Genomic DNA, 25,420 nt, shown 5'->3' on the forward strand with positions numbered 1-25,420 from the left:
TGTCCTTATTGAAGAATCCTTTCACATGCCTGTTTAGCATATGTCCGATTTCATGAATCACGAACCTGCCTTAGCCTTTCACACCTGTGTCCCCTTCAGCTAAATGTTCCTTCACATCTTCGCCCCAGCAAAACATCACCCAACCAACTTTCCAAAGAACCCTTAAGTTTCCACTTCAGACCTGCATAAGGGGAATGTTGTCTAAAGACAGGGACAGGAGGGGAGGCTCTGTGATAGAGGCCTCTTATAAAATTCTAGATCCCAACCCTAGTACTGAAGACAAAGAGAGGGAAGGGAAGATGGGAGAAAGGCTGTAACCCATTTGGTGGAGTGCTTGTCTGGCATACTCGAAGCCCTGGGTTTAATCCCTAGCACTGGGTAAACCAGGTGTGGTGGTGTACATATGTAATTCCATACTTAGAATGTGGGAATAAGAGAGTAAGAAATTCAAAGTTATTCTGGGCTATATAGCAAGTTTGAGGTCAGCCCAGACTCTATGGGAACTTGTCATTAAAAAAAAAAAGAGAGAGAGAGAGACAGAGAGAAAAAATGGACGCAGACACCAGGACACAAGGACAATTCGTCTACAAGCCGAAGAACACCAAAGCTTGCCAACAAATCTCCAGAAGCTTGGGAGCAGGCAGGGGACAAACTCTTCTCTCAGCCTGAGAAGGAAGCAACCTTGCCCACACCTGGCTCTCGGATTTCTGACCTGCAGAACTGTAAGATAATCAATTCCTGCAGTCCGGGCGCTGGGTCTGTACAGCTCCATCTCTGCGGCTCCAGGAAGCCGAGTCCCTGGAGAAGAAAGAGTTCAGGAGGCGGACAAGAAGGCAGAAGCCAAGACAGAGATGGCTTCCGGCATTAAAGGGCATCTTTCTGCAAGACAGGCTCTGTAGACACGGCATAGAGAGATAAGGGCGGCTTTCCTGACTGAGAAGAAAATCAGCGTTCCTCAGCCCCCAAAAGAGATTAGAGAAGGTAGGCATGGGCAGAGTAACGATGTATCAATTAATTGTTGATGTGTTGGGGACCCTTCCCCCTGCAAAACTTAGTGGTTTACATCACAGCCACTGCCCCTGGCTCACAGTCTATGAGAGAACAGCCTATTCCTATGCCTGCTCCGTGAGTTGGCTATGGCTGGTTCATCCTCTGTGTCTCTGCTCCACAAGGCCTCTCCCACTCCAAAAGATTAGAGCAAGCCTGTTGAGTTTGAGCTCAGGACTAGAAGAACCTCGATCAGGCACATTCTGTGATTGACAGAGACAGACGGTAGTACGCAGTGCATAATGAGACTTTTCACAAAGAGCCATAGCATAAGGCTTGATGTCATCACTGCAAAAGGTAGGGGGAAAGTGGCCAGGACTCCAAACAGTGCCTGCCCCTGACCAGCTCAGAGGCCCCCTGGGTGTCCTGGCGTGAGAACAGACACTGATCCCTTTAACTCAGGTTCTCTGGCTTCTAGGAAAGAAGCCCTGGTATGCCCCATGGTAACTTGCCACAGGAGCCCCTTAGCTTGCTTTACCACCAGCATCCATGTCTACCTCCTAAGTGATGAGTCCTTGTCAGTGAAATGGAATTTTAGGTCAGAAAACCAGGGAACCATCCGTGATTGAACGTTTGTGGGAAGCTGACTTAGAGCGTTCAGTTACTATTTCTTCTCTTGGAATTCTTGATCGTATCTTGTCCCATATATACCTGACGTGGTCATGAGACATACATGTCATGGTTCCAGGAACCCTAATGGAACCTTGAAGCCTGAGCCACCAGCTCTCGTGTTTGGTAGAAGGTGCTCAGGACTGAACTACCGTATCAACTGCTGTAGCCATGTCTGTCGTGACTGGAATTGGTGCCTGCGTGCGAGTTTCCTGAGGGTATCTTGTCCCCGTGAGTGCCTCCTAAGCCAGACCAAGGCCAGGGAGGCGGCTCAGTCGGCAGTGTTTGCCATACATCCAGACCTGAGTTCAGACCCCAGCACCGTGTAAAACGCTCCGTGTGACAGACAGCACACAGCTGTGTCGTAGCACTGTGAAGGTGAAGGCCGGAGGCTCCCTGTAGTTTGTTGGCCTGGAGAGAAGAGGAGATAGACACAGCCAGCCTCAGAAATGGCCACAAATCCTACCTTGGGGAAGGGCTTTTTACTTGGTTTCTACTTGGCCTCAGTGCTCAGGACCCAGGAGCAGAGTGTCAGGGTTCCAAACACAGTTATTTCTCAGCCCTTTCCCTCCAGCCTCCAAAGTGGGCTTAACCGGTGACATATTGGCCCTTCCCAGAATTAGCCACAGAAAGAATTGGGGCAGGGGCTGGGGGTAGGGAGGAGTCTGCTACTCAGCCTCACTCATAAAGAGCCTCGACACTGAATCTGATCTTGTCCTTTCCTGCTACTGTTTCCTGGAGATGCTACACAAGGAGCCATCCAGCATGGCTGGCCCTACCCGAGACAGAGAATGACATAATGGAATGGGCTTATGTCCCTGTACTCCTATTGGCACTTCTGCCCCCAGGTCTAGCTTCCAAGGACATCCTTCCTGACTCAGAGCCTCAGGTGTATTAGAGGATGGAACAGAGGGTCAAGACAGCCTTGTCAGGGCTGGGAGAGATGGCTTAGAAGTTAAGAGCATTGGCTGCTCTTCCAGAGGTCATGAGTTCAATTCCCAGCAACCACATGGTGGCTCAAACAATCTGTAATGGGGTTCGATGCCCTCTTCTGGTGTGTCAGGAGAGTACAGTGTACTCATCATATATACCAATTAAATAAAATCTTTAAAAAAAAAAAAGACAACTCTGTCACCACTGGGAAAACAGACAGATGTAGTAGGGACATCCAAGCACCTCCTGGGAACAGCAGGCTGTGTGGCTCTCAGCCCACAAATAGGTCTTGAGAAACCACAGTATAGTGGGAAAGGAATACCACATCACAAGCGGCATGGTGACGGCGAAATCCCACCCACCTACATGAAAAGTTCCCTTCAGTCGTTCATTTCCTTAGAAAATATGGTCAGAGGGCCTGTGTGTGCCAGACCCAGTTTCAGAATAACACACATTTTATACAAGGGTGAAGGCCCAGCCATCAACACATCAGAACGGTGGTAGGGGAGAGAAGAAAATGATTGATAGAACATGGCTATCTTACTTACTTACCCCAGGTCACTGGCCTTCGTAGAACCCACATATAAAGGACAGACAACAGCACACTGAGTGCTGCAGTCCCAAGTCCTCAGGGCCGCCTGTGGAGGGGATAGGCTGCCTCTCTTAGGAGAAACCTAGATTCCTAGCTTGCTACTCACAAGTTAGTGAGTGAAATGTGAGATCCAAACCTTCCTTCCCCCTGTAGGGGGCAGCCTTGAGCAGTCCAGAGCCTGCAGAGATGTGCATAGCTGAACTGTGTACCTCTCAGCCCAAAGGTGGCACAGCCAGGTAGCTGAAGGATGAGACTCTTCCTGTGGTCTCCTCCCATCAGGACTGCCAGAACACTTAGGTGGTGCCTACAGGGGCTGCGTCTCCTAGATAGCCAGGACAGCCAGCTCTCTCACCAGGGTGCCCAAATGTTTAGGGAAACAGATACACAGTCCATGATGGCCATAACATCAATGTGGAGGCATGATGGAGAGCAAAGAGGAGACGCCTTCTAGACAGAACCTTAAAGAAGCAGGAGTCCCCTTGACCAGTAGGCAGGGAGCAGAGTGTCAACGGTAAGGTGAGCCAGGGGCAGGCACTGGGCAAGAGGGCTGCTTTGAAGCTATAGCCTGTGTAGTGTCTGCTAAGACAGACAAGACGCCAAAGCCAATCTCACCTGTAGGAGAAAGCCACACTCTGTAGAAGCTAAAAACCTGGTTCTTCCTTCCAGTCCTATGCTCTCAGAAATAAGACTCAGACTGAAAATATAGTTACCAATCCCTTGGCCATATAGCTAGGCTCTTCTCTGACTAGATCCAACTTCAACTATCCCATTTACTGTAACCTACATTCTGCCATATGGCTGGTTACCTGTGCTTAGGTATAGTGTGTCTGTCTCATTACATCTTTCCGGGTGGCTCTCTCCTAGAATCCTTCCTGCTTCCTGGATGTCCCACTTCTACTTACTGCCTAAGCTGTAGGCCATAGGTGCTTTAATTGACAGGTGATAGATGCATCACTTGTGCCTTGTCTCGCATGGCTCTTGCCTCAGCACGCGCATCCAATCAGCCCAAGTCCTTGGAAGTGACAAGAAACTGCAGCACACCACCAGAAGTTTTTTGGTGAAGTTCTTTCTATGGAGTCCCAACAAATGCAGTGTAAAGCAGACCAATACCTGTGTCCACTTTAACAAAACTTTCCTTCACATGTTTGCCCCAGCAAAACAGCATCCAACCGACTTTCCAAAGAACCCTCGAGTTTCCACTTCATAGAGCTGATCCAAGCTCATTCCCAGCTCCAGACACACATGTAGGGAAGGCACATGCCAGCCCTGCCGCCCCCAGCATCTGTATTGGAACTAATTATGGTAGTGGCAGAGGGTTTTCACAGTGTATAGAAAGGATTCCTAAATCCAATAAGGAAGGAGGGGTCATCCCAACAGGAAGATGGTGGAGCAGTCTTGAACCTTTTCATAAAATAGCTTGCCTCTCCACATGATAACAAACGAATGGAGTGAGCACACAAAGACAGGGCCAGAAAGCCCAGTGATAGAGGTGGGCACAGCTTACGCCTGTGGTCCCAGCACATACAAGGTAGAGGCAAGAGGACTGGGGAGTTCAGCCATCATCCTTGGCTACAGACTAAGTTTTGCATACCTAGAATGATCATGGAGGGAGGTTAAGACAATGTGGTTGCTTTGGAGAGCTGTCTGGAGGGTCTAGAAAAGCTGAACTAGGCATATTCTTTGACCCAACAACCCCACCCCAAGGGACAGCATAGGTTCACCAAGCAATGTGACTCCATTTGTCAACACACATCCTATGTGTTCTATAGTCTTTCTGCAGACACAACCCAACCCTTAGAGCCAAAGACATAAATATAGTGAAAGAGACAAAGGTGTCTAGAGAGTCACTGAAAGCAGAATCCTTGTGGGTAGGATGTCAGCTATGAGGCACACCAGGGACAGTGAAAGGGCTGGGTTGGGTGTAGCACCTGAGACTCCAGGAAGTGCATGAATCCGGAAGACAACTTCTGAGTGTCTAAGCAGCAGTGAGAGGCTAGAAGAGGTTGCCTGGGCAGGGCTGGAGAAACATTCCAGGTAGAAGGAATGACTTCTGCCTAGGTCCTTGAGCAGGTGGAAGACGGAGAGCCAAGTGGCCAGTGTGACTGGGGGGCTGCAATAGAAGAGGAGGAAGAGGAGGCCAAGGAGACATCTCCAGAAAGGATGCCTGAGTTTGATCCCCAGGACTCATGAAAACAGTGTGGGCTCTAGGCATAACAACACTCGTAATTCCAGACCTGGAGGGGTGGGGACAGGTGGATCCCTGAGTCTTCCTGTCTAGGCAGAGACCCTGGTGTTGTTTTATTGTTTTTTTCTTTATTTAGAGAGAGAGAGAGAGAGAGAGAGAGAGAGAGAGAGAGAAGGAAGGAAAGAAAGGAAGAGAGAGAGAGAGAGAAAAAGGAAGGAAGGAAGGAAGGAAGGAAGGAAGGAAGGAAGGAAGGAAGGAAGGAAGGAAGGAAGGAAGGAAGGAAGGAAGGAAGGAAACTGGGGGATAGATCCGTAATCCATTTCAGAGGACACAGATTTGGTTATCAGACCCCCATTAGGTGGCTCACAACCACCTCAACCTCCAGGTTCGTGGATTCTAATGCTACCTTATAACATCTAACTGACACATGCAGTGCACATAAACCCATACAGGCACACACGAATACACACACAAATACACACACACACACACACACAAACACACACACACAAACACACACACACACATACACACACACACACACACACACACACATATATATATATATATATATAAATATTAAAGGTAACACCTGAGGTTGTCTTCTAGCCTACATGTGCACACACACACACACACGCACACTCAAATATTTGAACATGCTCATGCACACACACAAGCACACAAAAAGCAAGGGGATCTAGATAAGAGACAGGAGCAAGAGGGGTAGCAGGGTCCCCTCTCCACCTCCCTGTGGAGGTGGGCGTGTCCTTAGCACACTCCTGGTACTTTGCAGCGTTGAAAGTCTACCACACAAGGGCCACCTGAAACCGGATGTGACCACCCAAGATATGACAGCACTCCTTCCTAATGAACCCTTTTCTGGGACCTTGGAAATGACTGTCACCAATCTGGAGCACATGACAAGGTGAAGGAAGCTCAAACCCCAAGTGCCCAAGCTACAAGGATTGCAGTGCCCCAAAGGAGTGGGTCAGGGCCACCCAGTCAAGGCGCACCGTATAGTTCACATGTGAGCTGTGCCCCAGGCTGCCAACCACTCTCTGACACCATAAACACCCCAACCTTGGCAGAGTCCCTTCTGGTCATGTTCCCCACAGCCTAAATAATACACCTTTAATAGAAACACACAGCCCCATTTATACAGAGTGTAAAATAGATTAAAATAATTTTAAATGTATGAGTCACTCACTGAGACTTTAAAAAAAACTCACAAGCAGCACTTTGTGGTAAGGACAGCTATGAACAGGGATTTGTCCTTCAGGGGACCCTCACAGGGTTAGGGCCTGACAGTGTGAAATGCCTACAACACATACCAGTGGACTGGCCTTTCCAGGAGAGTGACACTGCGTTCAGCCTTGTGCCCACAGTATAATGAGAGGGAGCGTACCCTACTTTGCCCACCATCACGGATACCTCAAGAGCAGGAGATGATCCTGGGCATTGGATATAGGAGGCTGCAGAAAGAACGTGGCAGATGTCACCTGGGACGCAGCCTTGTCATTTATCAAGTGACACTAAAGGCTGGCGGTGCCCCTGTTGTAAAGCAGTCCTGCACCACTCCTGAATTGCATGGCTCTTGTGACGTGGACCTCACTGTCTGATAGACAGCCCTGGTGACTGATGGTGACAGACAGTCCCTCCCCATCCATGCCAGCTGCCCCCAGAAGAGTCCCAGGAACTGTGTCCCAGAGTATCATGTGAACCAGAGCCCCAAGCTTATCCCTTATCCCCTTGGGTCCTCCTGGCTGGAAACTGCTTGCTGAGCATATGAGCATATCTTCTCAGAGTGGGATGCAGCTGTGGGCCCCCTGCTCCCCTCAGGACCTTCCCACCCACATTCATCTCAGGCTAGCCCTCAGCATACTCCCCTACACCTCTCCAGCCCCAGCCTCACCATCTCCCTCCTTGAGTGTGGCATCCCTCCCTACAATTCCTGCCTGGGTCTCAATCCACTGTCACATGCAGAAAGGGGATCCCCGGACCTCCATCAGACCCTCTCTAAGAAGAAAGCCACAGCCTGGGGGTGCTTCATGGCTTCTAGCTGGACCTCTCAGGGATCTTATGTTGGCTGCTCCTTCCAGCTCACCTCTCCTTTTCATCTCCTCACTATTTGTTCCCTGTCTGCCCTCATCTGCAGATTCCCATCAGTGTTCACAGCTGGCGTTTGGCTCAGTCGGTAGAATGCTCACCTTGGTTCAGCGTAAACCAAGTGTAGTGGTGAATGCTTATAATAATCTCAGTCCTTAGAAGGCAAATCACAAGCTTAAAGTCATCCCCAGACACATAAAGAGTTTGAGGCCATGAGCTCAGTGGTTAAGAGCCCTGGATGCTCTTCCGGAGAACCCAGGTTCAATTTCCAACACCTACATGGAAGCTCACAACTGTCTGTCATTCCAGTTCCAGGGGATCTGACACCCTCACACAGACCTACAGGCAGGCAAGCCCCAATACACATGAAATAAAAATAAAATAAATAATTTGAGGCCGGCCTGGTATACATGAGACTCTGTTGCAAGGAGAATGAGGACAGGAATGGGAAATGGCAGGAAAAAGCGAAGAAAGAACCGAGAGGGATGCACACTTATGAATGAAACAGATGCATGAGAGAATGCTCTGAGGAGCCAGAGCTCCGGAGCTTATGTAGTATAGGCACACTAACTGTTCTAAAATGTGTGTTAAATATGCAAAATATAAAATTACCATGTGAGGCTGGAGAAATGGCTTAGCAGTTAAGAGCACCGACTACTCTTCCAGATGACCAAGGTTCAACTTCCAGCACCTATGACCCTGTGTAACTTCAGTTCCAGAGGATCCGATGCCCTCTGCTGGCACTTAAAGGCACTGCATGCACATGGTACACATACACATGAGGACAAATCACCCATCTACATGAAGTAAAAATCAAATAAATAAACCTCTTAAAAAAAAAAAAAGTGACTCTCTGTGGTTTCAATGGCATTCACACTGCTGCTCAGTCATCACCACCTACTGAGGTCACCAGCATCAAGAACAGAACTCCACACCCACTGAACACAGCACCAGAAGGAAATAGACTCATCACTCCCAGCATCAAATTATGTAAGTTCCATCTGCAGGAACAAGGAGCAAGACAAGCTCAGATGCTGTGAGCTGCTTCTCAATGCCTGGGACACCTGCTGGGGCCAGAGGTGGAGTCTTGTCTACATGGGCCCTCTCTTACACCCACACCAAGGGAGCCTGAAAGGTTCTGTAATATTCAGGGTTTTAAACACAGGTCAAAGTGACCCACTGGCCAAAGGTCATCTGTTTCCTACAAACTGTTCCAGCCAACTTCATCATCTGCCCAAAGTCTCAGGATGCTGTAGCCCAGTCCCTGAGGTACGTTTAAGGACCACAAAAAAGAAAAGGGAGAAACCAGTCATCCCAATTATACCTCCTGTCCACTCTAGGCACCTCCTGCTCAGCAGTGTTATTGGAGCTGTCCTATGGCTGGCTGTCCTATGGCTGGCTGTCCCATGGCTGGCTGTCCCATGGCTGGCTGTCCTATGCTGGCTGTCCTATGGCTGGCTGTCCCTATGGCTGGCTGTCCTATGGCTGGCTGTCCTATGGCTGGCTGTCCTATGGCTGGCTGTCCTATGGTTGGCAGTCCTATGGTTGGCTTATTTTGCTAAGTAGGTTGTCCTCTAAGCCTACATCCTTTTTTTAAAAGCATATGTCATGGTTTCCTTATTTCCAAGACTGAATTTGTAGCCATCACATTTTGTCATCTGTTTATCCAGTGATGGGCACTTGCTAGATACAAACATGGCTGCCCTCAAACATGGCTGCCTTAGCTGACATACCCTATGGTCACCTGAAAAGAAAGCCTTATTTGAGAAATTGCCCAGATCAGATTGACCTATGGGCATGTCTGTAGGGGGATTATCTTTTTGTTTTGTTTTGTTTTGTTTTGTTTTGTTTCGTTTCGTTTTGTTTTTGAAACAAGGTTTCTTTGTGTAGCCTTGGCTGTCCCAGAACTCACTCTGTAGACCAGGCTAGCCTTGAACTCAGATATCTACCTGCCTCTGCCTCTGCCTCTGCCTCTGCCTCTGCCTCTGCCTCTGCCTCTGCCTCTGCCTCTGCCTCTGCCTCTGCCTCTGCCTCTGCCTCTGCCTCTGCCTCTGCCTCTGCCTCTGCCTCTGCCTCTGCCTCTGCCTCTGCCTCTGCCTCTGCCTCTGCCTCTGCCTCTGCCTCTGCCTCTGCCTCTGCCTCTGCCTCTGCCTCTGCCTCTGCCTCTGCCTCTGCCTCTGCCTCAGGAGTGCTGGGATTAAAGGCATGTGCCACCACCTACAGGCCTTAGTTGATGTAGGAGGGGCCTGCCTACTATGGTCACCACTTCTCAGCAGCTCCAATCATCCCACTTCAGGAGAAAATAAATCTGATTGCTGTATACCCAGGCACCTCAGTGAGACCATGAGGTGTTGTTATTCTTCCCATTTTAAAGAAGGGAAAACTGAGTCACAGAGTGTGTGCTCACAGTCCCGGTTAGCTCTTAATGCAGGTCTGCGAATGCAGTGGGTGTCCCTGTGGGGCAATGCTGGGTAGACAGGAACAGGAACATGCTAAGGACTAAGGCTGCGTCCAGAATTGAGAGACAGGGACTCTTAACCACAAATCAGAGGCTAATGAGTCCCAGAGAGTAGCATTGGGCCAGAATCACAGGGGCTTGGGGCCTAGGTTTAGAGGGGTGCTGCAAAAGCAGGTGTTGAGTCACCTGAGGAAGGAGGGGACTGGGTGACCATTCAAGTAAGGGCGCTTTCTTTGCTACTGTCTACCCCAAAGATCTGTGCTTAAACCATAGGGTGATTTAGGAGCCCTGGGACTTCAGTCTTCCTTTGCAGTTTCCTGGGAAGGCTTCCTTTCTGTCCTCCTTCCACCACTTCCCTCTCCCCTTTGTCTTCTCTCATCACTGCCTTCTCCTCTTGTGTGCCCAATTGTCTCCGCTTTTCAACAAGTGTGGGTCAATTTTTGGCATCTCTTTGGCTTTGCCCTACCTCAGTCTCTCTCCTCTTCTCTTCCTTTGGTCTTCTCTCCTCCCCTTTCCTCCCCTCTTTTTTTCTCCTCCCCATCTCTGTGCTCGCCCCCACCTCACTGGGCAGGGCGGGTAGGGGCCAGCTCCCGCCTCCACCTGCCCCTTCCCTCCAGCAGCGCCCCTGCAGCCTGCCTAATGCGTTTCGCATGGTGCGGCAGTCAAACGCCCTTCTAATGTCCTTAAAGCACGCAGAAAATTGCAACCTTATGAAAAAGAAAGAACACGCACATGAACGCGTGTGCGTGCGCTCACACACACACACACACACACACTGTACACACACACACACACACACACACACACACCACAAAATTGCCTGGCAGAGGCTGAGCTGCCGCTGGGGCTGGAGTTGAGTGTATGCTCCCAGACTTATTAAACTTAGTGTGCAAAGAACCGTAGGAGGAGGAGGGATTGCCTCCCAAGGCTGCCTCCTTCAGGTCGGCTTCCAGGCGGCAGGTCTGGGGGGAAAACCTCGTGGGTTTTCCCTCCCTTCCTCACTTCTACTTGTGATTTCTTTCACAGCTCAAGAAACATGCAGGACGTTTGCTCTTGTTCTGATCCCTAGGCATAGCACAGACACTTCTTGTTGTCACTGAGGTGTCAGTAGACGCTCTCCAAGCTTCAGAATCTCCCAGACAACCTGACTAAAGACTAGCCCCATTCTTTGTCTATGGCCTGTTGATCTTCCCTCCCTCCCTCCCTCCCTCCCTCCCTCCCTCCCTCCCTCCCTCCCTCCCTTCCTTCCTTCCTCTTTTTCTTTTTCTTTTCTCTCTCTTCTTTCTTTCTCTTTCCTTTCTCTTCCTTTTTTCCTTTCTGTTCTTTCTTCCTTCCCTGATTTCCTCTTTCTTTCTTTCTTTCTTTCTTTCTTTCTTTCTTTCTTTCTTTCTTTCTTCCTTCCTTCCTTCCTTCCTTCCTTCCTTTCTCTCTTTCTCTCCTTCTCTCTTTCTCTCCTTCTCTCTTTCTCTTTACTGGTTTGGTTTGTTTGCTTGCTCCATGGAGCTTATTATGTAGACCAGTCTGGCCTGGGACTCACTGAGGTCTGCCAGCCCCTGCCTCCAAAGATTACTCGTAATAAAGGTATGAGTCACTGGTACCCAGCACACCTGCTGAATTTTCGACCGACTTATGTCACTCTGTGCCATTGTCTCTGGTTTTAATTGTGACTTCATTGCCTTCTATCTAGCCTGTTCCCACCTGCAGTGTGAACTGAAGGTTGTGGACACTGTGCCTGGCACAGGGTTTGCTCACAGCTGCTGCTTAGCATGCAGTAAACAAGTACTAAGATTCATTCTGGGTGGCTCAAGGCATTGGGGACTCTAAGGCATCTGAGACCCCCACCCCCACCCCCACCCCTAACACACACTAGACCTTCAGGCTGCCAAGCAAGGGGTTGTATCGACCGCCCCCCCCCCCCCCCGTCAAGTCAGATCCAAATTCCACTCTTGTTATCTCTGTGTCCCTGAGCCAGTCACCTAACATCTCTGAACTTTATGTTCATCTGCCAAATGGGAGCATCTCTCTTACTTGGCTACTGGATGTAGAAGACACAGAAGCAGGTATGTCCCCAGTATTAGAAACTGCACCCTTCAATAAATGCTTGTTTGGTTTGTTTTGGTTTGGGAGGGGTAGTTTGTTTGTTTGGTTTGGTTTGGTTTTTGAGTCTGGACTTTCTCTGTATAACTGCCCTGGCTATCCTGGAACTCAATTTATAGACCAGGCTGGCTTTGAACTCATAAGGATCAAACTGCCTCTGCCTCCAGAGTGCTGGAACCACCACAGCTCAACTTTTGTTAAAAGAAAGACAAGAATGTAAGAGAGGAGGTAATTCAGTCAGGAAACTGCCTACTTACCTCACAAATGGGAAGATGCAATTATAACCCCAAGCACTGCTGTAAGCCCAGTGCTGGGGAGAGAGACAGAAGAGGCTGAGGCTCACAGGTGGGGTGGTCTAGCCTGATCCAGTGAGCCCCAGATTGCACTGAGAGACCCTGTCTCAGACACAAGGGGAGCAGCTTCTGAAGAGAGACATCTGAGCTTGACCTCTGGCCTTCACATATGGGCACACACATGTGCACGCATGCACACTTACATGTCCATGCACATGGGCATACATCTTTTGAAAGGAAGGAGGGAAGGAAGGAAGGAAAGAAAGGAGAGCTGGCCATGTAGGACCCTAATAAATAGTAGAGGGTTTGAGATGCCATGATGTCAGTTACACAATTACTCCCTGAAGCACTAAGGGGGGCAGGGAGGGGGAGGGATCTCCAGGATGGCAGTGAAGCCGCAGCCATTGCTTTGCCACTAAATGGGAATTTTAATTTCTGCTTACCCAGAGATCTCCTGCAGCATTATTAGGACATTGCTTTTATTATTATTATTATTATTATTATTATTATTATTATTACAAACCATTCTTGGGTTTACATTTGAAAAATAACAGAGAGGTCCGGGAATGTTGCTCGGTGGGAAAGCAATTGTCCCACATGCAGGAGGTACAGACTTGATCCCCAACACCACAAAAAAAAGAAGATTAAAAAACTTAAAAGAGGGAGGGAGGGAGAAACTAATTGGCTAAAAAAACGGTTGTTCCCATGGGTCCCCTCAGGGCCCTTGGCCTTTTCCCCTGCTAGCTTAGTATCTACTTGGTGACTGAGGCAATGTTGGCTCCTACCCTGGTCCTGGGTGGTGTCTGCTGGCCAAAAGACACCACAGCCAACTCCTCCCCTCCCCTCTGCCAGCCCCCTCCCCCCGCCACACACACACACACACACACACACACACACACACACACACACACACACACCTGTTTAAAGGAGCCAGAGGTTGTTGTGGGAGAACAAGAAGTGTTTGAAGTCTTACAGATGGGTCCCCTTTCGAAGTAGGAAGAAGGAAGGCCTTGCCCCTGAAAGCCTCTTACAAGTGCCAGCTCTGACCCCCTTACCCCCTGGGAGTTAGCTGTGTCCCACGCTCCAAGGTCCAGCAAACTCGGCATGCAGCGGGTGGTGCCCTACAGTGAGTGAGGTATCCCAGCTCACTTGCCTCTTGGAGGCCAAGCAGATCTAAGATTCCAAGCTTCCCAGGAACTCCTGGCCTGGACAGGATTCAGGAGCAGGCTTTTTTTTTTCCTTTGGGTTTCTTCTCCCTTGCTGTAGCTTCTATGTCAGGGCTTCCCGGGATGTAAAAACAAATTAAGGGCCACGAAGTGAAACCAGGCCGCGGGATCCTGGTAAACAGAGAAAGCGTCTAATTTCTTCAGGGGACCTCAGAGTTGCCTAAACGAGGCAAAACTGGAGCCAGTCTTTTGGCCACCCGCAGCTGGGCGGGTTCTGGTCCTCTACTTCACCCGGAGATGGCACCCTCCCGTTTCAGGTGATCTTAAACTCTGTCATAGTTAACCAGACCCTGGTGTGAGGTTCTTTCTTCCACTTTGTAAGTTCACACCGACCATTCTTCAAGAGGTCAAGAACAAGGAAGGAGATACAGCGACTTTTATTATCTGTTTTCAAAAAGTGGGGTACCAGCGTGGAATGGGCTCGCGACCGGAGACCCTGCTGGTGATGCTCTGCTCTGTGCATACCTCCAGCAGTGGGGCGAAGGCTCCGAGACCAGCGTAGAATTCCAGGTCTTCAGGCGATCAGCCCTTGCCGGCCCCCAGAGGCCGAAATGAAGCCGTGCTCCCGCCTCTCCAACCGCCCAGACTCAGAGCTCAGGACCCGTGAAAGCGAGTCCCCACTCGACACAGAGCGCTGCCACCACCCTGTCCCCGAGTTCTTCTCATTGCCGAGCCGTCACCGACCCCGTGCGTGCACGCAGCGCAGACCTAGATTGTCCGCGAGCGCTGCCGATCTGCCCGATTCCCACCGCTCTTCCAGCGGTCTGCCTTCCCTTCTCGGAGTTCCGCAGGTCCTCCCTACCCCCCCACCCCCACCCCCCGGGCTACCGCTAGCCAGGGACACCAGAGTCTGCTTCCTCCCTCAGAGGGCTTCGCGAAACACCACCCGGGCCGCAGCGGCCTGCGATATTTCTGAGGTTTGTTTCCCAGGACCTTGGGGGCCGAAAATTGACTTTTGTGGCAAGGGTCCAGGAGAAATGAGAGGGGACCTTCTCTTCTCCCAAAACGCCCGCCTGGAGTGAGGGGCGTGGTCAGTGAAGGCAAGGAGGGGCCCTCAGCTGTGCCCCCCCCCAGCCGGTGGCACACAAACCAGCGCCTTAGGGCTCCCCTTTACCGCGAACCCCGGCTCCCCACCCCCACCCCCCACCCCCGGGACTTCTCCCCTCCTCTAGCCACCTGCCTGGAAGTATCATCGAGTCTCCGGTACTCTCCCAAGCAAGAAAACTCTTATCTGCCCGCGAAAGAAAAAGCATTACTTTCTTCCCTGACTCTGTGGCTCTGTTTTGTGTTTGAACTACCTGATTCTAATGTATGCTGGGAGCACTGCTGCGCAGACAGCGACGAAACCTTGGCACCTCCTTCTTCATTGGGATAAAGAAGCAACCGCTTTTTGAGACCCAGCTTGCCTCTAATGACCCACGGATAACTGGAGAACCGGAGTCAGGTTCCTCATCTGTGTATGGAGGGCGCTGCACTCTGAAATTTGCTTTGAGTCTCGACTCTTGAGTTTCAACTCTGCCTGTAGCCCTCGGCTTCTCAGCAGCCAGTGAGGAGCGTCCCTGAGGAAGCCTTAGATGCACTTATTTGCATAAGATTGGTTTCTTCAAGTTTAGTAAAATAAGGGGTCTCTACAGGAACCTAACTGATTGAGTTAGAAACCCCCCCTCCGTACCCATCTGCGGGCAACCTAATGGGTTCTACCCTTCTATAGTTTGGCACAGTTGATGGAGAAAAAGCTGGAACTTCAGTCACCCAGGCCTTCTGGTCACCTTCCTTTTGAGCTCTAAGGATTAGCCCAAATAACTGCTAGGGCCTGCTACAAGAATATTTCTTAATAACACTGCTGGGCTGAGCTAATCTGGGACCGGAAGGAATTAGAGGGGCACAGTATCTCACACACACACACACACACACACACACACACACACACACCCCTTCTAGGTGGTCAAGGTTGCAGCCTTCCTCGGGCTGTTTGTGAGGCTGAATTAAGAGCCCAAAGCAGAGCCAGTCTCTCAAAAACCTAGCAGGACTGGGATGCCAAAAGAAACTTCTTACGAAGCTCTCACAAAACGTGAGTTTTAGTTTCTCCAGACCACGACGCTGGAAATTGCAAGAAGTCTAAAGTGGGTTCTAAGAAGGGACCATCTAAGCAGACATAGAAAGTCTGCAGCTGGAGAAGCAGAAGAGCACTTGAGAGCTCCAATGCTGATCTTGCAGAACCCCCAAATGCTGGATCCCAGCATCCACATCCCTCGCACCCCCTTGTATCCCTCGGCTCACAACTGCCCCTACTCCAGCTCCAAGGGACTCCTCTAGCCCTGCCCCGCAGCTGCACTCAGGTGCACATACCCACTCCACACACACACACACACACACACACACACACACACACACACACACCAAGGCTTTTAAGTTTAAGAATGTGGTAGTCACCTGTATTGGTGACTATCCTCTTTATTTTTAAAATATTGTATTTTCGTGTGTGTGTGTGTGTGTGTGTGTGTGTGTGTGTGTGTGTGTGTGTGTTTTAATCCCATCACTTGTGAGGCAGAGGCAGGCCACACTCTGAGTTCAAGACTAACCTAGTCTACCATAGCAAGTTCCAGGGCAGTGAGGATAACGACGACCTTGTTTTAAAGTAACGACTACCAAAATCCAAACCCAAAACCAAATCACAAAGTCTACAGCATTTTGGGGACACGAAAGGACATGGCTTCGAATGATAATGTGTCCAAAACAAAAAACAAAAAACAAAAAACAAAAAACAAAACAAAAAAAACAAAAAAAACCCGGCATGGTCAAGTTGTATCCCCTTTATGAGCTTTAGCTAGTAAACAGGTGGTCACCATGAACCCCAAACACCAAACACAGAGACGGAATGTCATATGACCAACCCCCCCCTCCCAAAAAAAACCCAACTGAGACCTTTTTGGTTGGGAGCCTCAAAAGAACTGATCAGGGACTTCCTAAGGAAGTTCCAGGAGACCTAATCAACTCAGAGCTCTGGGACACTTCTGAAATGGTGGCTGACGATATCTCTGATGGTGCCCCCCCCAGGAACCCCACACCTGGGAAGGAAGAGTCCATACTGGCCCCTCACACACAGGGTTAATTTCTAAGTAACTGCAGTGCTTGGGTAAGGGCACCGCTTGCAATTTCCTTGCATTTCCTACCTCATGGCCCCTCTATCCCTCACGAATTCGGGAAGCCCGCTATCAAGTCCCCCACTGTGTCATAAAATATTTTATTGGAAAAAAGAGTCACCGTCTTTGCAAGAGAGGGGTAGAAGCCTCAGCGACATCGGGGAGGCTAGGTATCAGCTGATCTGCTAGAGACGACACTGCAGGGCAGGGCCATAGGGACCTGCACCCGGTGGCCGGGTCCCCAAGGTGCGGAAGTAAGTGTGTGCCTGCCGGTGTCCGGGCCCAGAAGGCCGGCTGGAGAGGCCGGGGAGAAAAGTGTGGGCAAGGAGCGGGGCGTGAATGAGCGTGGAGCGCCGCACACTGCGGAGGTCCGAGAAAGACCAGAAGCTTCGGCCACGCTGGACACAAGTCTCCCAGACTGGGGACAGAAGCTCGCTGACACCTGGGATTGGCTTCCGGGCCTGTGTCCTTCCTTGTCTGGCCCTTAATTGTCCGCATTCAAAGTAGTAATGAAATGATTAGAAAGCAAACGGCATGGGCGCGGAAGGGCCAGCTCCTGGGTCCCCGCCGACCCGCGCCGCATCCTCGGCGACGCTCAGTCCTCGCAATTTCGGTCGCTGGGCTCGCCCGGCGTCTCCGCTGGCTTCTCTGTCTCCTTGGCACGCTCCTGCTCCGTGAGCTGCTCGCTCGTGGGGATGGAGTTCTTCTTGGGCCGTCCCTTGGGCTTGGTGGGGGACTCCAGGCCGCCACCCTGCAGCACCTGTTCCGTGAATGAGCAGTACCAGGTGAGGAAAGAATCCAATCAAGGACCACCGGGTACCCAGGGCCCAACCAAGGCATCACCAGTGAGTGACTCTAGGCCCTAAAGAAACGGTGGAGGTTTAAAGTATTGCTGAGGAGAACGAGCGGAAGTTGGAGGAGTTAGAAGCTGCCAGGAGGTGCCAGGGATGGGGGTTCTGTGCTAATGAACCTAAGCAGACACAGCAGTGCACGGAATGAGATGGGCAGAAGTCTTAGTGTGAGGAGGGCGGGAAGGTATTTCTTGGAGGCCACCAAGGACAAAGCCCAGGAAACCCCAGCCCGCAGGAAGCCACAACCCACACTTACTATTTTCTTCCATTTCATCCTCCGATTTTGATACCAGGTCTTCACCTGTAACTGGCTCAGGCCCAGGGACTCAGCTAGATCTATTCTGGAAAGAGCAACGCACACCCTCAGCGGGTCAGGCCACTACCTGCCTACTCTCCCCTCGAGCCCAGTCTTGCCCGGCACTACCTGTCAGGGGTAGAGAGGTACTTCTGCTTCTCGAAGCGTTTCTCCAGCCCCATTAGCTGCAGCTCAGTGAATACGGTGCGGCTCCGGCGTCCTTTCTTGGCTTTCGTGCCAGGTTCACCAGAGCCAGCTGCTTCCAGCTTCCCGCGGAGTTGCAGCTCCAGCGGCAGGTGCGATGCGCCTGCGGGGCCAGGCATCCCAGGCCCGGCGGCCAAAAGCGCCGAGCCCAGCCCGGAGCAGCCGAGCGGCGCCAGTGGGAACTTGAACACTGCGGCCTGCTCAGCCTTCAGCACCGCTACAGGGCGAGGAGGGGAGAGAGAGAGAGAGAGAGAGAGAGAGAGAGAGAGAGAGAGAGAGAGAGAGAGAGAGAGAGAGAGAGAGAGAGAGAGAGAGAGAGAGAGAGAGATATCTGGGTGAACTGAATTCCAGCCTCCCAAGCCACAGCGCTTTGCTGCGTTTGGGAACCCGAACCAGCCACTCCCTGGGGACTTAAACCCAGCATCCTGGGCGACCCTCCTTCAGGTAGCTATCCCGAGGAGTCTAGAAAAGAGTATCCCTTGCATCCTTTGCTCTGTTCTGGAGTCCCCATGAGCCAGTAGGCTCCGAGATTTCCGGATTCTTTAGAGCAAGTTCGCTGCTCCGAGGACATAGAGTATGCCTTTCGTGAAAAAGAGAAACCAAGAAGAAACGGATGAATTTGGAAGCGGGGGGGCGGGGGTAGCTTTTGCATTGGGAAAAGAACTGTGGAATGTGAGCATTTGTTTTTCTGGGCGCTGTACCTACATCGCTGGCTGAGGCTTGGACATTGGCGAGGAAAGGGTCACCAAAGCATCCTTTGAACCTGAAAATTGTCTTTCTTGTTTTCTCTGTTCAGACTCCCCCCTACCCAAGAAGCACGAAGACCTCTTCATATTCTTTAGCTCTAAATCGGCTGTTTGCCCGCTTCAAACGAATTGCCAACAACAGAGTCGTTTTATAGTAAATGGCAGCAGAGAGGCTGTGAACCAGATGAACATCAAAGAGGCAAACTGGCCTGGCTGCTACCAAGACAGGACAGAATCTGTGGCCGGCCCCGGAGGCCGCTAGCTGAGCTGGAGTCTATATTGGACGCTTCCTTTCCTGGTAGGCTTCTCCAAAAGGTCCTGGAAAGGATGGATCTGCCTGGCTGAGAACCATCAGGGTAAGGGGAGCATAGAAAACATAGCAGGAAGTGGAAAGAGAATCGTGGGGAGGGGGAGAGGTAGAGGGGAGACAGATCCACTTTACCAAAAGGCTGGGAAGGAGGTCAACCAAAGAGAGTCACTACAAGCCCTAAGCGGAGATGCAGTACAGGGCAGACTGCCTCACAATCTCCCAAGAGACAAGACCAAGACAGAAAAGATCTGAGCAAGTGCTTCAAGATGCACGGAAGTCCAGCAGACCTGGGGAGGGAAGGACCAACTGGGCAGCGGATCACAACCAGGCCTCTTTCCCTCAAACAAGGCCTACGGAGACCCTGGCCGCAGCACAGGCCTCGGTCGGTTGCTGACTGGAAAGCACGGGATTCTGAAAGGCTCCTGGATGGCTTGGGCATCCAACACTATGCAAAACGACCCTCTTCTCCAGAGCTTTCCCAGTCTGGGCAGCTACTGTTATGCCCAGCTAACCCTACCGCGAAACTCAGGCTTCCCCTGGTTTGAAGTCATTTTGATCCAGAGTGCTCCATGGGGATGCGGTCTCTGGCTCCTGGGCCTGGCCTATCACCCGATTTGAAAACTCGAAGCCGCCCTGAAGCAGAAGACAAACTCTCTTCTGGTCTGACTCGAGGACACAAGGCCTGGTTTCTGCCTAGCTCATTGCTCGCACCCTCCACTTTCCCGTTGGAGTGCGCGAAGAGAGGTAGATGCCTCGGGCCTGCGCTGAGCTGCATCCCAGGTCGCTCCAGAAACAGAGGGGAGAAAGAGGATGGATTGCGGACAACTCCAGGTCTCGGACTCCCACCCGCCCGCCAAGCCCAGTCCTCTGCGCGGCGGCCGCTGCACGTACCCAGGTGGCTGTGGAATGGCCGGGCGGCCAGCAGCGCCTGTACGCCGAACTTGAGCAGCTCGCCTGCGGCGGCAGCGGCGGCCGCGGGCGCTGCGCCCTTGGGCCCCGGAGGCTCAGTGAGGATCTCTTCGATCATGAAGCTGCGGTAGCGATGCGGTCGATGATCCGCACAGCCCTCGGGCGGACCGAAGCGCGCGGCGCCCGGCTCCCCTGGCCGCTGCATCGCGGCTCCCGGGGATGCGCCCGCGGCTAGGAAGCGACTGCGGCTAAGCTCAGGCGCGGGGCCCGCGCGGGGCTCTAGGCCGGCCCGCAGCTCGCGGCGGCGCGCGGGCGCCGGCTCATGCCCCCTCCCCCGCCGGCTGGCCGGGCGGAGGCGCAGGGCGCGGGCGGGGCGCGCGGGGCTCGGCCAGTCGGACCCGGGACTGCGCCCCCGCCCCGCGCCGCCGCGCCTCTAGCCCGGCCAGCCCCGCGTCACTGCCTTGCCCCGCCCGCCCTGCCCCGCCCCGCCCCGCGCTGCCGCCCCCCACCCACTAGGCCCAGCCGGAGGGAGGGACCCAGGAGGGAGGAAAGGAGGTTGAGAGAAGGGAAGGAGGGAAAGAGCCCGGGATAGGGGCTCGCAGGCCTGGACCAAGGGAAAAAGAGGAGAGCTCGCCCAAGAGAACAGCCCTGAGGATAGGACACTGCGGAGATGGGCAAACCGAGGATCTTGAATGAGAGGCGAGAAAAAGTCTGAAGACAGACAGCAAAGACCGCGCAGGATCCTAGGCAGTGATGTGAAGGTGTCCAAGACGCCTCTTAGACGTGAGTGCGCCGAGACATAGAGAGGAGAGAGCCCCGGAGGTGCAGGAGGGCACGGGGAGGGCACAGCAGCAAGGCCAGCGGACTGGGTGGGATGGGGAGGGGCTGAAGTGGTGGTGAGGAGGAGGGGCAAAAGTCACGCTTGGAAAGGGGTAGCCTTAAACAGCTTTCCGAGGTCTGCGAGATGCTGTAGGGATCCAGTGCAGTACACCGGGGTGTAACTCGCAGGGCGGCGACCACGCCTGTGCACCACTCCCCCCCCCCCCCGCCTCCCTGTCCACCCCAACCTCAGTTTACCATTCTGATCTCAATTCTCTGGAAGCTGCCCTGGGAGAAAAAAAAAGATTCTCCAACTAGGATTTACCTAAATTTCGATTTTAAACTTACCTGGACACATTTTCTCTGGCAACTACCAGACTTAGTGGGCTGAGTTATGTTTACTTAGAGCAAGGGATAGAATAAGGGCAGATGAATAAAAAGGGGAACGACTGTCACCGGCTCAACTTTGAGGCAGGGGATCATGGAATACTCTGAGAGTCTGGGGACCTAGCTCCATCTCTGAGCCCCTAGTCTCTCACAGGGCTAAAGATGGAGCTGTTAGATCATCCTCTTTTTCTCTCCCCAAACTAACCTCTATAGAGTGTGCCTCTTTGAGTCTTGGCACTGACAGTTTCTGAGCTCTCAAGTCTAGAAGACTTGACTCTTGGCTCCAGGGAGTTTGTGGGGATGGAAGGTGAGACTTTTCTATACCCGGGGTGCCCCATGCCAGCTGTTCAGGGGTAGCAAGAAGGGTAGGGTGTCCTCAGGAGGTTAGGAGAGGAAGAGGACTTGCTGCTGTACTTCCTATCTGCCTCTCTCAGGAGTCTTGGGTTCTGTCTCCACCCTGTCCAGCCTTGCCAGACTGGACTCCATGTTTTAAGCCACTCCTACTTCCCACGAATGCTCTCCACAGAGCCTAAGCCCTCACTGCTGGGAAACTGAGTTCATCACACCCATATCCCAACTCTCCAAGTTGAAATAATTTCTTCTGCCTGCTGATGGGGTGGGGGTGGGAGGCTCAGAAGCCTTCTGGACTGTAGCATCCGAGACACTAAGAGATGACCAATAGCCTTTGACCATTGAACCTGGGAAGGGGACAAAGGGCAACTTTCCAAATGTTCTGCTGAGATGCAGACCCCGAAAGCTCATTGCTACAGCTCAGCCAAACGTGCAGTGACTTTCTGAGCCAGGAGACCACCATCAGGACTGAAGGGAAGCAGTCTTTAGTGGCATCCCATTACTTTAGACTCCTGAAAGGGGATAATCAGGTAGCCAAAAACCTCTTTAGACGGGTGATGCAGGACCCACTAAGACCACCCGCACACATATCAGAGACAGAGTGGCAATGGGCATCTTCCCACTGAACAGAAAGGAAAGTCGGTGTCTACTCAGGACATAGGAATCTTGGCCAACAACCTCCTTTCTCAATACAGCTCAATCCAAGGACTGGTTCAGACACTCCAGTGAGTAAAAAACGGCTTTCTAGGTACCCTGCCCATACCAGAACAAAGGCCTTTTTGCCTGTACTGCTTCCACTCTGTCCATCCCTGGAGGGCTCAACATCAGGCCCTCCACTTCCTCTTGGGCATCGGAAGGAGTATAGCCCGGAATGGGTTCTACTGGGGAGGAGTCCCAGCCAGCTCCCATCCTATCTTCTCTTATTTTGATCCCGACAGAAGTCACCCTATATTTGAACACTATGTGCCTTCCTTCCAGTTTCAGCCAGGTTTCCCCAAAATGCAAGATTGATCCTGGAAATGGGTCTGAGCCACCAAGACCACTCACTCTATTGTCGATATCCAGTCAACAACTCTGTTTTTATTGCCAGGAAGGAGCTGAACAGAGAAGGCTCATTTTTTCCGGCACGAAGGCCTTAATTCTAGATGTAGAGAGGCAAAAGAGACCCCACCCCCACTCCATTCCACAGGTGTGCCTCTCCCCCTCCCACACACACCCTCCAGCTCCTTGGACGCTGGCCAGGACTGTTTCAAGCCGCCCAGGCCGAATGCCTGCAGTGATTCGTGCCTGCTGGGAATGAAGCCCCAAGGGCTAAAAGCTTAGCCTGGCACCAAAGGCTCAGAGCCAGGCTATGCCCCGATGCCCTGATGCCCTCTTTAAGCTCGAGCCCCTGACGCATCCTTTTCAAACTACATTCTTCTCAAAGTCCGGGGGGACCCTAAAGCAAACCTGTGAATAAACCCCTTTTAGGCGAAAAAAAAATTGCGAAGAAATGGCGTCAGGGATCCTTTGTTTAGGAATTCTGCATTGGCTGGCTGGAAAGGGGTTAGTTCACAAGGAAAGGGGTTCCCCCTTCCACTTGGACGGCACAGGACGATAGGAAGTCCCCACTAGAGGCGCAGCCACTGAGTCCTAAGCATAAAACCTGCCAGGGCCTCCCGCCTGTCGCCTAAACTAAAATCCCGGAAACTGGCCGCTCTGGGAGAGGCAGGCACGGTGGAAAAGGTGACCTCAGCGTCCCAGGCCAGCCACCCTCCCGGGTGGCCCAGTAACGAAGGACTCCAGGCCGCAGGAGAACCTTGGCGTATTTTCTTCGCCCAGAGGGAACTCTTGTACGCGGAACCCGTCCCATTTCCCACTTGCGAGCCCGGAAGACCCCAGGGCTTCAGCTGGCTGTGGCAGGTTAGAAGGAAGGGATGGGTTCCAGCTGAACCCCAGAGCAGGGATGTGAGATTTCAACGCGCACCGCATCCAGCTGCAGTTTCTTTCCAAAGCACCTCCAAGAGGGAAGGAATTCTGCAGGCAATCTACCCGGGAAGTGGTGGTCCCTTATGCCACTAAGCAGATGGAGTAACCCACAGCCAGTTCAGTCACCAGCCTCAGGAGGCTTCTAATAGGGGCTCCCCTCCAAACCTCCCCAAACCTTGAAGATTTCTTTTTTTGTCTACTTTCCCACTTGCAACCGATCTGTATCTTATTCGGCAAATTGAATTTGGGACCCCCGGTGTCTGGAAGGAAGATTTCTTAAAACTTCTGTGGGCCAAACAACTTTCCGAGACCCGTCCCCAGTTTACAGTAAGCTCTAAGCCCCACTAAGTTCGTTCGCCCCAGAGCAGCGCTCTGGGTTAAGTCTTCTTTCCAGGAACAAACACCCTGGAGAGCCCCAACTAGGGTTTTTTAAGCCTGCCTCTCCAGGCGGGTTTGTGCTGGTGGCCGGTGGCGGGTGGCCTTCAGCACAAAGTACGCTTCAACTCAGATGACCATCGCCTGGACCTGGAGGGCAACGTGTGATCTGGGCAGGCTGCCGTCTGCGCCCTGCACTTTGCTAGAAAGAGGTCATCAGTTTGGCTTCAATACAAAACCGTCGAGAATATAAAATTACGCGGTCCCCACACTCGCAGATCACATCTAAGTTGCCTTTCGTTGGAGAGCCGGTCTCTGTAACTGTTTCATTATGGGTAGTTCGATATCCTTGTGGACTTTCGTTTTGAGTCTTTCCTGACTCTTCCCGGAGCTTGGAAGTCGGAATGCATTTTGCGTGACAGTGCCTTTGCTGATACGATCTTTAAGATTGGTTCCTTTGTGTCCTTAGGGGTTGTTGTTTAACAATGTGTGATTTCCTTTGGAAATTTGAGTTAAGATATATCCATAGCGCTCTCCAAGGAACCGGTTGTTGATGGTCAAGGTTCCTGGCGATTCTTTGCTGGTCGTGTTTCACACCCACCCCTGCCTTTAGCGGCTTCCGGTGCGACCCCAGACTAGAGGTGAGAACCAGGTCACTCCCAAGACAGTGGTCGCTGACTGCGGCTCCGTGGCTCGCGTGGTGATGTAGCTCCTCTAGGAGCGGAGCAACTCACACTGGCTCCACTGGGCAGCGAATGCAGAACCTGGGAGACCGGGCCTGGGCCAGCAGAGGTTCTGACCCCCGCGCGGAGTGCAGGCTGGGGACTGCAAGATTCCTGTCCCTTCGGGTAAAGAGATGACCGTCGTGGTGACTGACAGTCTTGAGGCAATTCTTCCAAGCCCCTTGTGGGCAGGTGCCCCGCCACCGGCTCTGGCCGCCTGGCTCGCACCCGGGATTCTGCCAAAGTCCTGGAGGCTCTGGTCGCCCGCGGTTAAATTTAAAAACTGGCCTTGCAGAAAAGTTTTTGCTGCAGAAAAGAAGAGGCACCAGAGTGGTGGCAGCTGGAAGACAGGAGGAAATGTCGGGATGGAAGACGCCCGCCCCGTTTACTCTCTTCCTTTCGTTTTTTTTTTTTTTTTATTTCCCATTCATCCATTTCTCCCTCTTCTTATCTCCCCAACTCTAGCACAGGATCCCTTGCGCCTTTCTGTCCCCCCCCCCCCCCGCCCGGGATCGCTAAGTCATAGTTCTCTCATTCTCTCTAACAGCTAAGGTAGAGGCAGTCGTAAAGGCCTGTGGCACCCGTTGCAGACACCCTGGTCTTTAATGCTTCTACTACGGGATTAAATCCGCAGAGCCCTTGGAGGGTTTTCTGGCTTGTTTATGGGGTAGGGTCTCATTCTAGCCTGAGCACCATGAGGAGTCAGCGGTGGTGAGACAGCCCGGAATCTAGATGCTATCCTAAGAGCTCTTTAGCTGCACTGCACTCAGGGAGGAGCCCCTGATCCTCCCTGA

General features: G+C 52.1%; 1 protein-coding gene across 1 annotated transcript; it reads right to left on the reverse strand.

Annotated features, from left to right (window-relative positions):
* Positions 1 to 16,815: 16,815 nt before the first annotated feature.
* Positions 16,816 to 20,414, reverse strand: Barx1 (BARX homeobox 1). The gene is made up of 4 exons (XM_021180980.2): positions 19,987 to 20,414; positions 17,965 to 18,256; positions 17,797 to 17,881; positions 16,816 to 17,449 (listed from the first exon to the last, which is right to left on the reverse strand). Exons 1-4 carry the CDS (start codon positions 20,207 to 20,209, stop codon positions 17,285 to 17,287), a joined length of 765 nt encoding a protein of 254 aa, XP_021036639.1. The 5' UTR covers positions 20,210 to 20,414; the 3' UTR covers positions 16,816 to 17,284.
* Between the last annotated feature and the right edge of the window lie 5,006 nt (positions 20,415 to 25,420).

The sequence above is a fragment of the Mus caroli genome, unplaced genomic scaffold (assembly GCF_978045245.1).
Source record: "Mus caroli unplaced genomic scaffold, Mus_caroli_1 scaffold_15, whole genome shotgun sequence".
NCBI lineage: Eukaryota > Metazoa > Chordata > Mammalia > Rodentia > Muridae > Mus > Mus caroli.

Coding starts and splice junctions, on each gene's coding strand:
- Barx1 (XM_021180980.2), bottom strand. CDS start 20,209: ATGCAGCGGCCAGGGGAGCCGGGCGCCGCGCGCTTCGGTCCGCCCGAG. Junction 18,257..19,986: donor GCCATTCCACAGCCACCTGG/GTACGTGCAGCG, acceptor CTCGCCCTGTAG/CGGTGCTGAAGGCTGAGCAG. Junction 17,882..17,964: donor TACCTCTCTACCCCTGACAG/GTAGTGCCGGGC, acceptor TGCTCTTTCCAG/AATAGATCTAGCTGAGTCCC.